We start from the raw sequence: 13384 nt of genomic DNA, 5'->3' as shown, positions 1-13384 counted from the left end.
GGTCACTTTCAGAATTCAAAATTTGGGTGGGAAAATCTCTCGGCCTTTCGCTGACTGACACCTGTAGCAGGCCGTCGCCTGTTACAGTGCGACACCTGTCACAGGTAACACGTGACCAGTCACGTGCCACCTGTGAGGGGCAAATGATTAGGGGATTTTGCTCCCACCAATCGGAATGCGCCACGTGGGCCAATTAGGTCCTGCCAAGTGTCCCCCAGTTGGAACTGTCAGGGCTTGCCACGTGGCACACGCTTATTCGTCCACCTTGGACCTATTATGTCATGACACGTGGCATACTCCATGCCTAATGGAGAAACCGGCCACCCAGGCCCAACTTCTGAGGGAAGCCCAATCAGCCCTAGGTTAACCTAAACCTAGGATGGGCACGTTTCCCAAGGTTATAAATACCTCCCTTAATCCTCATTAAGGGAGATTACATTAATTACACACAGAAATAACAGGCTGATCTCGCTAACAAAGCAGATTACCTACATTAAACACTCTCACCTAGAGAGACCCAATCACTTTAATTTCCGCATTAATTACTCCTTAATCAAGTACTAACTTGACCGTCGGAGGCGGAGCTCCCACCACCAGGAGTTTCTGTTGTTTTGCAGGTACAGGCGTCCGGTTCCAGTCTCGGAATTGTAACTCTCCCGCAGGACATCAGAAAACCCCGAAACAGAACCGACCCGCCGTCTAAATGAAACCGTTTTAACCCGAACCGTTTCAAACCGAAACCGTTTCAAACTGAGGTCAAACCGAACTGCCAGACCGAAGTCCCACCATGGTAGAAGGAACTAGAGCTTATTTTAGTCTGATTATTACAAGAGTTTGCGAAAGAAATCGCCCAACAATCAAACACAATGAAATCATCTAAAAGAGGGAAAAAACCAGACACCAAGAAACTACCACCAACCTCTCACCTCGCCACTCTTCACCAACGCCTCTACCATGGATTAAACCTTGGTTTCAGGTTTTTATTCATTTATTTTTTCTGGGTTTTAGGCGGATTTTATTTTTGCAACCTTTTGATTGTTTTGTTTTGGGTGTTACATAGTAGAATTTACAGTTTGTTGTCGACAAAATGATATAAATTTTTTTGGGTTTTTTCAGGATGATTTCTTTGGTATATAGGATTATATTTTTAGTTGAATAAGATGGTTTTAAATTTAGTTTATTACAAAGTATGTGGGTAATTGTTGTTGAAATAGTGCAGTACTGATAATTGGTTGTTTGTAGATGTTAGCCCCTTGGTAATTTCTTGGCGGCGGTACCCAAGACCTTGGATCGAATTCGATTTACTGCTATTTGATTGGTTATATGCTGAATTTTATTTTTTTTCAATCATTTTTCTCTTGTCATGTTAGAGAATAAGAGATAGATAGTTGTTATTTGTTGATTATGGATAGATTGTTTATGAAATTTTAGAAACTTTAAAATAGGCAATTGCAACTACAAATTAGTCGTGATTATGTTAACGCCGTGAAACTTGAATTTGTACATTCTTCAATCATGGGTGGGAGCCATTTTAATGAGGAGTTTTAATTGAATTGCAAATGACCTATGAATTCGAGTGCTTGATCAAGAACTCTTTTGAGATTCTTTGAGAGTTTTAATTCAATCAATAAAACAATAAAGTAGCAAAAGGGAAGGAGGCAGGGAGCTGTTTAATACATCTATATTGCTAAGCAATATGTGACAGTGAAGATTAATGTAGTCCGAATAGTTTTATGTTGTCTACAATGTTAGCAACTTATGGTTTTCAATGACGTTGCAGCTATTTCCTAGTGATTCGTTTGTGAAGTGTTATGATTATCATGCACTAAAAAGGTTTTTCATTAATAGGTACTCATATAATAAAGAAAAGGAATGGAGTACCAATGATGTTGAGATACAAAGGCTGGTAGTCCGATCTATATCTGCTTTTCTTGATGGTGTTTCTCCAGAGAAATGGCAAATGCCTATAGTAAAGGTACCAAGCATATGATCCATCATCTGTAAAACTTGCTTATTGCAGAGAGTATCTGTTAATCTAATAAGTGTTCACAAGCTTGCAATTCTATTAGGTTCGTGTGCATGTATATTTCCGTCTCCTAATATTTGATAAAATTTGTTTTAACTTGAAATTGGTTTATCCAAAATTTTATTGTTAATTGCTGATTAGTATGTAGATCATGACACATAAATCTAGAATTCAACATTGGAACCATTCCATGTACTTGTATTATTTTGTATTCTTTTTACTTTCTGCACCACAGGCTTCCAAATTGTTGAGATAATGTCAACACTAAGACGTAATTGCATGGCTTCAGTACTCATAGCATTTATCATAATCAAGCTTAGCAATGTTATACCATATAACCGGTTTGAAGCCCATGTATTACTGTTTTGTACAGGGTGTATTAGCTGATATTTTCAGCATTTGTTTTATTTAGCTGTTTACATACTGCTTAGTGCTGATTTTTTAGACAACAATTGATATTGCCTGCGCAAAATGTTTCAAGACGAAGCTTTTTCAGCTATCAAAATTTTGGTGATATACTGATAGACTGCTAAGAAAATGGATTTATATCTAATGCTGCACAGAGGATCTAGGTTTTATAGGAACAGGTTTGCCATTACTCAGTTAGTATGTTCCATTTTTGATAATGAAATTTTTAGGTGGGCTTTTATGGTGGATTAAGTTGTTAAGTCAGTTTTATGGTTGGAATTCCTTTGAAAGCTCTATGGGTCTGTATGTATGTTCATTTCATTTTGTATTAGAAGCTGTTATAACTGTATCCATTTCTGACCTTAAGCTAGATTCAACCTCAAAATTTTATTTGACTCCAATACCATTGTTTCATTAAATTCTAAGAGTCAATCTTTGAATACGGTAGAAGATCAAAAACTGAAAGCTAGAGGTGGTCACATTCATTGGGCTAAAATCAAACATTCAGATCCTTGATAACAAATATGATCAAGGCTAGGGGTGATTGGTTAGTACTCAAACACATAGCTAGACTTATCAGGTTGGTCAAGCCTTATAATGGAGGTTAAAGTAGCAAATAAGTCTAGGTTATTTGTCCAACCATGGAAATTTACTGATTAGAAAATATCTCAGCCAGTCAATTTTATGCCAATGCTTGACGATGTCATAGATAGCTCAATATTTTAGGCTACCATATGATTGATTCAAATCAATTAAAATAAAATGTGAGAGTGTAATAGGTATGATCAAACTATTGACTTATTGATGCTACATTACGTAGAGTTGGCTTATTTGCAAAGCACTATAAGGTTCTTTAAATTGTGTCGATAAGATAACAATTCTTTGACTCCAATGTCCAATCTACATGTAATTAGTAAATTTGAGCTAGCTTAGGTGACATTTGAGATATAGTCTTTTATAGGAAACACCTTTTTGTTGCCTCACTGATCCAGCTTTTAGTCACTCAATATCTCTCTAATTTTCCCATTACTAAGTGACCTAAATTTTGGTGTCACATTTGGTTAGGAATTTTAATATCATGTATTGATGCAGTTTAATAATTGATTATTTATACTTCGTATGTTGTTTGCCTTCCTTAAGATCTAGAATTGAGATACACTACATTAAATGGTTCCTTCATTTACATGATTTTCTAATATTTGATTTGTATATAGAACTTGTGGTTTTATTATATACTTTGATTTAGTCACACTAGTGGGTTTTTTTTTTTTTTTTTTTTTTTTTTTTTTTTTTTTTTTTTCATTTTTATGAAAACTTAAATCAAGGGTTTAGAGTCATCCCCCACACTGTTGTTCTCTACACTTTTGATCGCTGAAGTCTCTAATTACATATTCATAAGGTAAGCAAATATTTTCAAAATATACATTGAATTGAATTTAACAAGATTTCACTTATAAATGTTTCTACCTTTTGTAGTGCAAAAACATGATCAAAGTTGCTGAAATCTGACTTGAAACTAGCTTATGTAGCAGAGGGAGTAAATATGCCTGAGCAATTTGATTTTTTGGGTCAAATTGAAGCCCCGTACACATTAGGATTAGCCACATGTTGACCTTTATAAATCGATTTAACTTATAATTATCTAAACCTAAATCTGATGTGACTTATCCAACTAATAGATGGAAATTGTGGACAGTCATAAATATTTCAATGAATTTTTTTTTTTTTTTTTGTTTAAATCTAATATATCGAATATTATATAACAAACTTTATGGTCCCAACAATACGGATGTCTCCCACGATATTTTTAGTTACTAGGTTTATTTATTTATTTTATTTATTATTTTATGTATCTAATTTTTATTAATTTATTTTTTATTTGAGAGATTCCCTAGGACGAGTTATTTACTTCCACAAAGTAATAACAGACAAGTAGAAAGAAAAATATGTTGATTTATGTAGTAAATCGATGCTATTAACCTAATACTCCCTCTGTCCCATAATACTTGACACAGTTCCCATTTTCGCCCGTCCCACAATACTTGACACGTTACTTAATATGAAATATGACCACTAATAGAAAAATATTTTTCCAAATTTCTCTCTCCTCACCTACCCCACTTCCACCCTTCTTTTTGTAATCTTGCAATATAAAAGTACAAAAGAAAATCTTTTAAACAATAAACAAATGTTTTAAATGGACCCACTTGTAGTTTTCTTAAACTACGTGTCCACCCCAACGTCCCAAGTATTATGGGACAGAGGGAGTAGCTAATATTCTTTTTTGTCAAAAGGATTCTAAATCACAGACATTTTTGTAAAAGTTAGAAACTTGAATTTCTGCCTGCCTTGATCAATTTCTTACCCATACCAATACTATCAAGTGTTAATGCTGCTATAATTGGAATAGGTTTTTTATTTTTATTTTTTTTTTATTTTTCTATAATATATTTGAAATAATAATCATTTAGAACATGCTTAAAACAATGGAAAGTCAGCTCAATTTTGGGAATTTATATGCATTTGACTGTAGTCTTTCAGTTTTTTCACTTATGTGGTTACTTGCAATTTAGGATTCAATTCCTGATGTGGTCAAGGCAATAGTAGGTATTCTGCACTCCTTAAATGAAGCTGTGCTTTCAATGGGGTTAGAAGTTACAGTGAAGTTGGTTAGGATTATTCCTACTTCGATGTTGCGGCAGCACTTCAATCATCTTAGTCATTCTTTATCTCCTTTGTTATCTAACCATGATTCTCAAGTTGCTATTATGAGTGCAACTGCTCTAAATTTTATAGTGTCAAATGTTGGCGTCAAGAAAGAGAAAGAAATTTGGGATACGTTGGAAAAATATGGTGTTGTTACTCAAGTAATTGGTAACTTGAGGGTTTTATTTGATAAAGCAAGGCCTCTTGAATATTTCCTAGAGATGGTTTCTCTCTTGAGTTCCATGATGAAGCTATGGCCCCCCTCAAGATATCCTGTTTGGAATGATGCCAAATTAAAGGAAGTCGTAGAGATCTTCTGCAGCAACCCTGAGGCTAATGTCAAAGTTGCTGTTTTGCAGTTTTATTCAGCTTTAGGTATTCTTATTGGATGGTAAATATCTATCGCCGCATCCTTTTTACCCATTAGCTGATTCATTCTCCCAGATGATCTAAGTTGAGTAAAATGATTCGTGATTTTCAGCTCTATGTGCTAATGGAGCACAAAAGCTTCTGGAAAATGGGGATGTCTTCATACAAACAGTTGTGCAATGCATGGGCGAATCTCAGCCTCTTTCAGTTCGAATTTCTGCATTCAAGATCGCACAATATATAATGGTAACAATCAAGAGTTGCCAGGAAATGCCCTGTTAGTATATGACTTATAAGTGTCAATTGTTTCTCCTTGTTCTAAAGTTTGTGCAATCCAATTATCCAGGCTACTAAGAAATTGTGTTCAGAAGTGTTGGATTTATCTTGTGAACCTATAGTCAGGTCTATTGTCCGGGCATTGACTGTTTCAAGCGTGCGTCATGAGGAATTTTCTAATCAGGAAGAGTCTTTGAGGTTAGAAGCTTCTCGTCTGGCATTGATTACTCAGTGGCAAGGAAAGCATCATGATCATCTGTGGAGGTTTAGAATTGATAAAGTACTCATCCAATTATTGATGCCCAATTACCAGACTCTCCAGCCATATCAACAGTCATTGTCAGTTGAGGATCTTATAGTTATGGTAAGAGAGGGTTTGGGTGCCAATTTTCTTTTGGATTTGAGACCTTTTGTTTGGGAGATTATTGGATGGCTTTCAGCTCAGTGTGAAGAAAATTTTAATCCCGATAAGCATTGTGTCAGTCACCTGGTTACTACAGCATGGTAATGGTTTATGGGCCTTATGGCATGTCTTCTTTTTTTTTTTTTTGCTTTTTTTCTTCAGAACTATTAATTCTTTTTTACACAAGTATTATTATGTTCAGATTCAGAAAGAGTTAGTGCTAATTTGTATTCATTTGTTATTGATATGTACGTATCTAAAAGTCTGGCCTTCGTGGACTCAATAGGCAGAGAACGCCTACTTCGTCAGGCTGATCGGACATATAAATTCAGGAGCGTATCAGCAGCGAAAGCCACTTTGCTGATGATGTATTCTCCAAGCAAGTATTTTTCATCAGAAGCAAGATTGGTACTTTTAGAAGCACTCAGGTTTGAGGGCGAGGAACATCTAAAGCAGCTGTTATATGCTCTGAATTTTGTTTATTCTGGCGACATATCTAGGATACCTGATAAATTTCAATTACTAATTAACCTGATAGGTTTGACATGCTATTCTGGGTTGCCTCACTTCTATAGGCAGGTTGTCACAAATGGAGGAATTAAAATTCTGTTGGCTTTTGTGAGATGGTGGTTAGATAATGCTTCCCATATTGACAAAGTATCCTTGACCTCTCATTTAAGAATTACAGCTATGGAGCGGACTTGTTGTAGAATTGATGAAGAAGATTGGGAAGGCAATGAAATTCACTTGCTTTTGGCTTTGTGGAGTTTAGCTGAATTGATCAACTGTCATGAAAATGAGGGGCATGTGTTAGATATTTTTGCTGGGCAGAATATTTACACGAAGGAACAGTTTATCCAAGATATCCTGGATATATCTATTGATACTACCTCTACTGGACTGAGATGGTATTGTTCATACCTCCTTAGCTTCTTGGGGATCTATGGCTTCCCCAGTAAACTAGGTAAAAGAATTGCATCAGTTCAAGAGACAGACCATGGAGATATGCGTCTTGTTCTTCGAGATGGGCAGTCTTTAAGTGTTCATCAGATTATTCTTCTCAATCGGTGCCCATCCCTGCTCCCACCTGAAGGACCTTCAGATGAAGACAAATTATCCAGGTCCATTGATTTTCCTGCAAGAGAATTTACTGACAGATGTCGGACTGAGAAGGAAGTCACTCTATCTGCACAAGTTGACCAACAAGCAATTTTCAAATTGTTGGACTATATATACTCTGGCTATCTGCGAGCTGAAGGATCCATTGTAAAAAAGTTAAGAATGCTAGCAAAACATTGCAATATACAACCTCTATTACAGCTTCTTCGCCGAAAAAGGCCAAAGTGGGCTGCTCCTGTGCCCACTTTTGATCTTTCGACAACTCTCGGACACGTTGGACTTCATTTTTCGTGAGTGTTTTTCTCTGAGATGTATTTACATAATTTGATTCTGTGATTCATGAAAATTTTCATTTTTTTTAATTTGACTTGTAATACCATGTGGTGCTCTTTTAGATGTTTAGAACATAAGCCTTTTTTTCCAAAAACCTTTTAGCCGAATTGAATTGCCGTCATATTATCTACAACATGTTTTTTAACGAAAAGAGAATTAAGGGCTATTATATAGTAGACACTTAATTAGTTGTTATTTAATGGACAGAGATGCTATATAGAAGCATTAGGTTTTCATCATGCCTCTTATCATTCCTTTGTTTGGAGCTGATTTTGTGATTGAATTGAACCAATCCCGATTAAATGGTCAAGCAATTGAATAAAGTGCTACTATTTATTTGACGTCTTGGACAGGGTGCTGAAGTTCTGTTTATATTTGTATTTGATGATTGACTTCTGCTTTCGTCATGCTATTTCCTGCATCTACTGATGTATTTATGTGGCTGCTATTTCAGTGATATTATCTTGGAATCTGAATCAACTGAAAGTATAGCATGGACCTGCAGTTGCTGCTCTATATCTATGCCTCACATCCATTCTCACAGAGTAATATTAAGCTCTAGTTGTGATTACATGAGGGCTTTATTTCAATCTGGGATGAAAGAAAGGTAATAAAATTTATCTATCTTTTTTGCTGTTTCTTTTGATCTACAAAAGTGTGGGTTGAGCATATTAAAAAAGAGGATTATATTCCAATATGTTAACCCATTTATCCATTTTAAAATTGATTCTACAAATTATGGGGGCAATTTTTCACAAAATTGTTTGCTTTGGGTGTTTATTTGCTGGCTTATCAAGTTATCAATTGTCTGCTTGTTTCTGTTATATTTCTAGGATTAAGAGTTGGTTTTTTCTAAGTGGTACCCATAAATTTTGCTGCTAAATAGTAATCTTGTAGAGCAGAATATGAACTCTCCCTTCTTCTCTGAACAAAAATATAACAAGTTGTGTGCTTAAGATTTATTTGTAGTGATTGCTTACCAGCCATTAGTGCAGGTCAGACTATATATCCTCTGAGACATTCCGCAATAAACCCTAAGATTGTGTTTCTCTTGATATCCCTGTAGGCTGTATATGTAATTCTTCCTTGTTTAACCTGTATATCTAATTTGTTCTAACCTTACGAAAAGCCCTTGTCTTAACAAATACGAAGTAACACAGAGCCTTGATCATACAAGGGTTCGGCCACATTTACCAAAAATTAATTTCATTGGGTCATCTTCATGATTTCTTTTTCTATTGTAGTATTTTCTATCAAGTCCCATGTGCTCTTGCATCCCCAAAGCCTTTAGTCATAGAAAATAGTACAAACTCGTCCTTAGAAACGTACACTGTAGCAGTCCAATATGTGTGCTGGAAGAATTCTGAGGGTACCACTACCTCTTAAGGATCATGGTACAGGCAAGTGGAAGGTGTAGCCTTGTCCTTGAGAAGTTAAATCTTATAATAGAGGCTGTAATTAACTGATATAGAAAATTCCTTTGGATTATTTTGAATTCTATTTCTTATTAGCCTTTATAGCTTACTTTTTCATATAGATATCTCACCTTTCACTTTTTATCCTATCTTGTACAATCTCCTTCTTACATGAATAGTTTTAATGAATTCGCAGTTGTTCGCATTCCATAAAAATACCTGTCAGTTGGAAAGCCTTATGTAAGCTAGTCATGTGGGTGTATTCTACTGACGTACCAAAACCGGTTTCTGGTTGTTTGTGGGCTAATATGGATGTTAAGGAACAGTTATCTGAGCTGCACCCTTTCATAGAGCTTTGTTGGCTCGCTGAATACTGGTTTTTGAACAATGCACAATATGAGTATTCAAGAGTTATCACGTCTTTCTTGGATTCACCAGCGTTGGCAATTGAAGTAATCCAACTTGCTGCTAAATTCTCTCAATGGGAATTGGTTGATGTTGCAGCAAACAGGATTGCCCCAGTTTACCGTACTCTTCACAGTTCTGGTGCACTTGATGTTTTGGATGAAGCACTTATTGAGTTGATTCGGCAGGCTGCAGTTCGTCTCTCTCAGGATTGATTATGGATGTACCTAATCCGACTATCCTCTGATATCAAAATTAGCTCCTCAAATACTGGGTTTTTGATTACTGGCTTACTGCTATGGTGATTACTGATCGGCTTTCCGGGGATCTCTGTGTCCTATACTACAGTTATTGTGAGAAAATTTTTAGTCTGGTGGTCAGCTGTTAATGTACAACAGCATTTTGTCCTCTGTTTAAAGGGTGCAGTTCATACATCTTGTGATTCTAAAGTTTATCTTGTGGGATATAGCTCTTGTTAGTAGTCTGCATTGTGAAAGTTGAGGTCAACAGGAGGAAAAGAATCATCAAAGGGAATATAAACATTTTTGATAGGTTATATGAATACTAAACTTTATCTGTATCAATACTTACTCTTAAAATTATAAAGAAAGTAACTACTAAGTGAAACCATCGATATGTCACATGCATTTGTTTGTTTTATGATAGGAAAATTTGTCAAAAATAAAACAAACATTGAGGTCTGCTAAAAAATTTAACCTTTTAATTATTTCTTTTTAACACAAATTATGACTGGTTGATAACTTAATTAACCGGACATGTAGGACACATATTAGGGGCTTTTTTTTTTTTTTTTTTTTTTTTGTTGTTGAAAAAACACATGTTTTATTGGCTTGACAATTTAACCTTTTTTTAAAAAAAAAAATTATTTTAAGACATTAAATAATACGAAGTATTAATTACTGTTATTATTATTATTTTTGTTACAAAAAAAAAAAAAGAAAACAACCCCCTCTCCCAGGAGCCACCCCTTTCCTTTCCCTGCCAACAACCCCTTCCCCGACGCCCAAACCTTCGGCGACGCCCTGCCAGCTCTCCAGCCACCCTCCCCAGCAGTCGACGACCCAACTTGGCATCCCGCCACCTCCCTTTGCCCACCCCTGACTGCTACCCCCACGAAACCCCTCCTCCACCCTTGAAACCTCGATCGCCCCTCCCCCCAAACCTTATAATCCTAGAGGGTAGGGTTTTTGAGGGTGAGGGGAGGGGAGATTGGGGGTTTCGGGGAATCGGGGGTGGGGGAGGGGTTTCGTGGGGAAGGAGGGGGGTTTTCGTGGGGAGGGAGGGGAGTTTTGAGGAATGGCCATGACAGGGGTGGTGTCAGGGAGGGCTCCGGTGGGGGGGGGGTGGGTGGAGGAAGGGCGGGCTCCTCAGCGAGAGGGGTGGCTGGCTGGTGGGGGAGGTGGGAGGGGGTGGTTATTATTTTTGAATTTTTTTTTTTTAGGAATAAATTTTTTTATATTTAATTAGGAGTTATTTATAACTTAATTGTTTAAATTATTTAGTTAAGAGTTGTTTAGATAATTAACCACAGTTAAAGTTTTAATTTGATGTTAATTAAACTCTGAAGGGGGTGTTTGGTTCACATACTTAAGATAAAGGTATGGGTTTAGATTGGTTTAAACTCATACCTTATGTTTGTTTTATGATTTTAAGTGTTACAAACCCAATCAAACCTCAAACCCCCATAGTGTGGGGTTTAAAAACCTAGGGGGGAGGTGGGTTTGGCTCATTCCCATATTTTTAGGTATCAAATAAAAGGAAAATTGCATTTCATGATCATAACAAAGATATGGTATTAAAAATCAAGTTCCAAACCCATATGGCCATACCACTATGGTTTCATTCTTATGGTTTCATTCTTGATTTTAACCCCATACCAGTTTGCGAACCAAACGCCCCCTAAATGATTTTATCAAAAATATAAAAAAAATAAAAAAATTGTCAATCGGTCATATAGGTAATAGGGTAAATTATCTTGTTTAAATCGGATACCCCTCAAAGTTTGTATTATTTTGAAATATCAAAAGATTAAGGCCCTGTTCTTTTAAGATTCTTGGCAGAGCAGGGTAGAGCAGAGCAGATTCGGCAGAGCAAAGCAGATTTCAGTAGAGCAGAGCAGATTTCACAATTATTATTATTATTATTATTATTATTATTATTATTATTATTATTATTATTATTATTATTATTATTATTATTATTATTATTATTATTATTATTATAACATTACAAATTTGTTAAATAATATAAAATATTAATTATTATCATTAAATATTAGTTATTGTATTAGGTAAAAATACTCAGGCCACGTCGCTCAATCAGAAGGTGACACGTGTAACCCTAGGAGAGGTTCTAAATGAACCAATCCTAAGTTGACACGTGGCACTCCCAGTCAGCATGGAAAAAGATTGCCTTCAGGCCCGATTCTCGTGACAGCCCATCCATTTTTAGGCTTCCGTGCCCTAGGATAGCGGCACGAATCCCAAGACCCTATAAATAGGGAGATGTTCCCACCTTGGGAGTCACTCATACACATTCATTCAACACGAACAAATCAGAGCAGTCAATGATTGCAGATAATTAACTTTCACCTCAGAGAATATTCCCGATCTCGGAATCCGAGAAGATACTATCTACTTTACTTTCCGCACTTTTTACTTCTTCTGAACACGTTCTAACTTGATCGTCGGAGGCGGAACTCCACCCAACCGGAGTCTCTGTTGTTTTGTAGGTACAGGCGCCCGGAATCCAGTCTTGGTGTTGTAACTCTCCCGAGGGACACAGAAAACCCCGAAACATTTGGCGCCGTCTGTGGGGAGAGTACCTCTAAGGTGGCTTCACAAAAACCTGTACTGCCTCCTAATGAGAAACGGCCTGCGGCCGGATTTGAGGTCTATTCGGACCATGACACTGATGACGACTTTGAAGTCGAAACATATATGGCCGCTGACGTGTCACTCAGAACCAGACGCACCTGTCTCATAGAAAGAAGGGAACGGGGCGATGAACAAGCTGGTCCTAGTAAATCATCCGGACAGCCATCTGGACAACACCAGGCGGTAGAAGGCACAACCCTAATTAATTGAGACAAACTCATGAAATTCATGACAAGTTTCAAGGGGGAAATTAAGGACCTGATCGACAAGAAGACGGTTGGCTCCAACAGGGGTCATTTGGCCAAGAAACCTTCTCTCTCTGTGAAGAACAAACCGGTCACGGACCGAGAGCCCACTCCACATCCTAAATCAAAGGAGGGGAAGCGGCCCTTGATCGATCTTACTAAAATCTGATTCCCTGAGACAGGGAAGAGGAAGGCCATCCAGCATGTCTAGCTGGATGGCTCAAAGAAGACTTATTCTGATGCCCGAATGTTAATCCAACAGAAGAAAAATCAACAACTGTTCGAGTCGGCTTCAACGTCGACTTACCCAGACAGCTTTCAAAATACCTCGATGAGGTATTCGAAATCAAACCGAGAGAGTCAGTCAGGCGGTTTGTCCGTTCACACTTGCCCTCGGATAATCCATCCGGCTCTGTATGTGCCACAACAGCCATACATGCCGTATGGACAACCATACATGCAACCGGCCCTCTTTGGGGTCAGGCGGCACAAATGTCCAACCTTTAGACTAGCATCTTCGTCTGCTAAAACTTGGGGAACAACCTTCTGCGTTCTCCAGGGAGATAACTGAGGCGGCACAACCGACCAAGGTTAAAAATGTTATGGTGGGTACTTATGATGGAACAACCAACCTTGAAGATCACCTGATGGCCTACACCAACCTCATGTACTTACAGGGGTTGGATGATGCCACCTGGTGTCGGTGCTTCCCAGCTACATTGAAGGGCATCACCCAACGATGGTTTGGAAACCTACCAGCCGGCTGCATCAATAGCTTCAAG

General features: G+C 37.3%; 1 protein-coding gene across 1 annotated transcript; it reads left to right on the top strand.

The window, feature by feature from the left end:
* Window positions 1-846: 846 nt before the first annotated feature.
* LOC110735501 (BTB/POZ domain-containing protein At1g04390) lies at window positions 847-10090 on the top strand. The gene is made up of 8 exons (XM_021915694.1): window positions 847-976; window positions 1849-1975; window positions 5008-5515; window positions 5622-5755; window positions 5856-6289; window positions 6452-7597; window positions 8095-8247; window positions 9252-10090. Exons 1-8 carry the CDS (start codon window positions 867-869, stop codon window positions 9673-9675), a joined length of 3036 nt encoding a protein of 1011 aa, XP_021771386.1. The 5' UTR covers window positions 847-866; the 3' UTR covers window positions 9676-10090.
* The last annotated feature ends 3294 nt before the right edge of the window (window positions 10091-13384 follow it).

The sequence above is a fragment of the Chenopodium quinoa genome, unplaced genomic scaffold, assembly GCF_001683475.1.
Source record: "Chenopodium quinoa cultivar QQ74 unplaced genomic scaffold, ASM168347v1, whole genome shotgun sequence".
NCBI lineage: Eukaryota > Viridiplantae > Streptophyta > Magnoliopsida > Caryophyllales > Amaranthaceae > Chenopodium > Chenopodium quinoa.
Note: the sequence above shows the minus strand (reverse complement) of the source record. Positions and strands in the feature narration are given on the sequence as shown.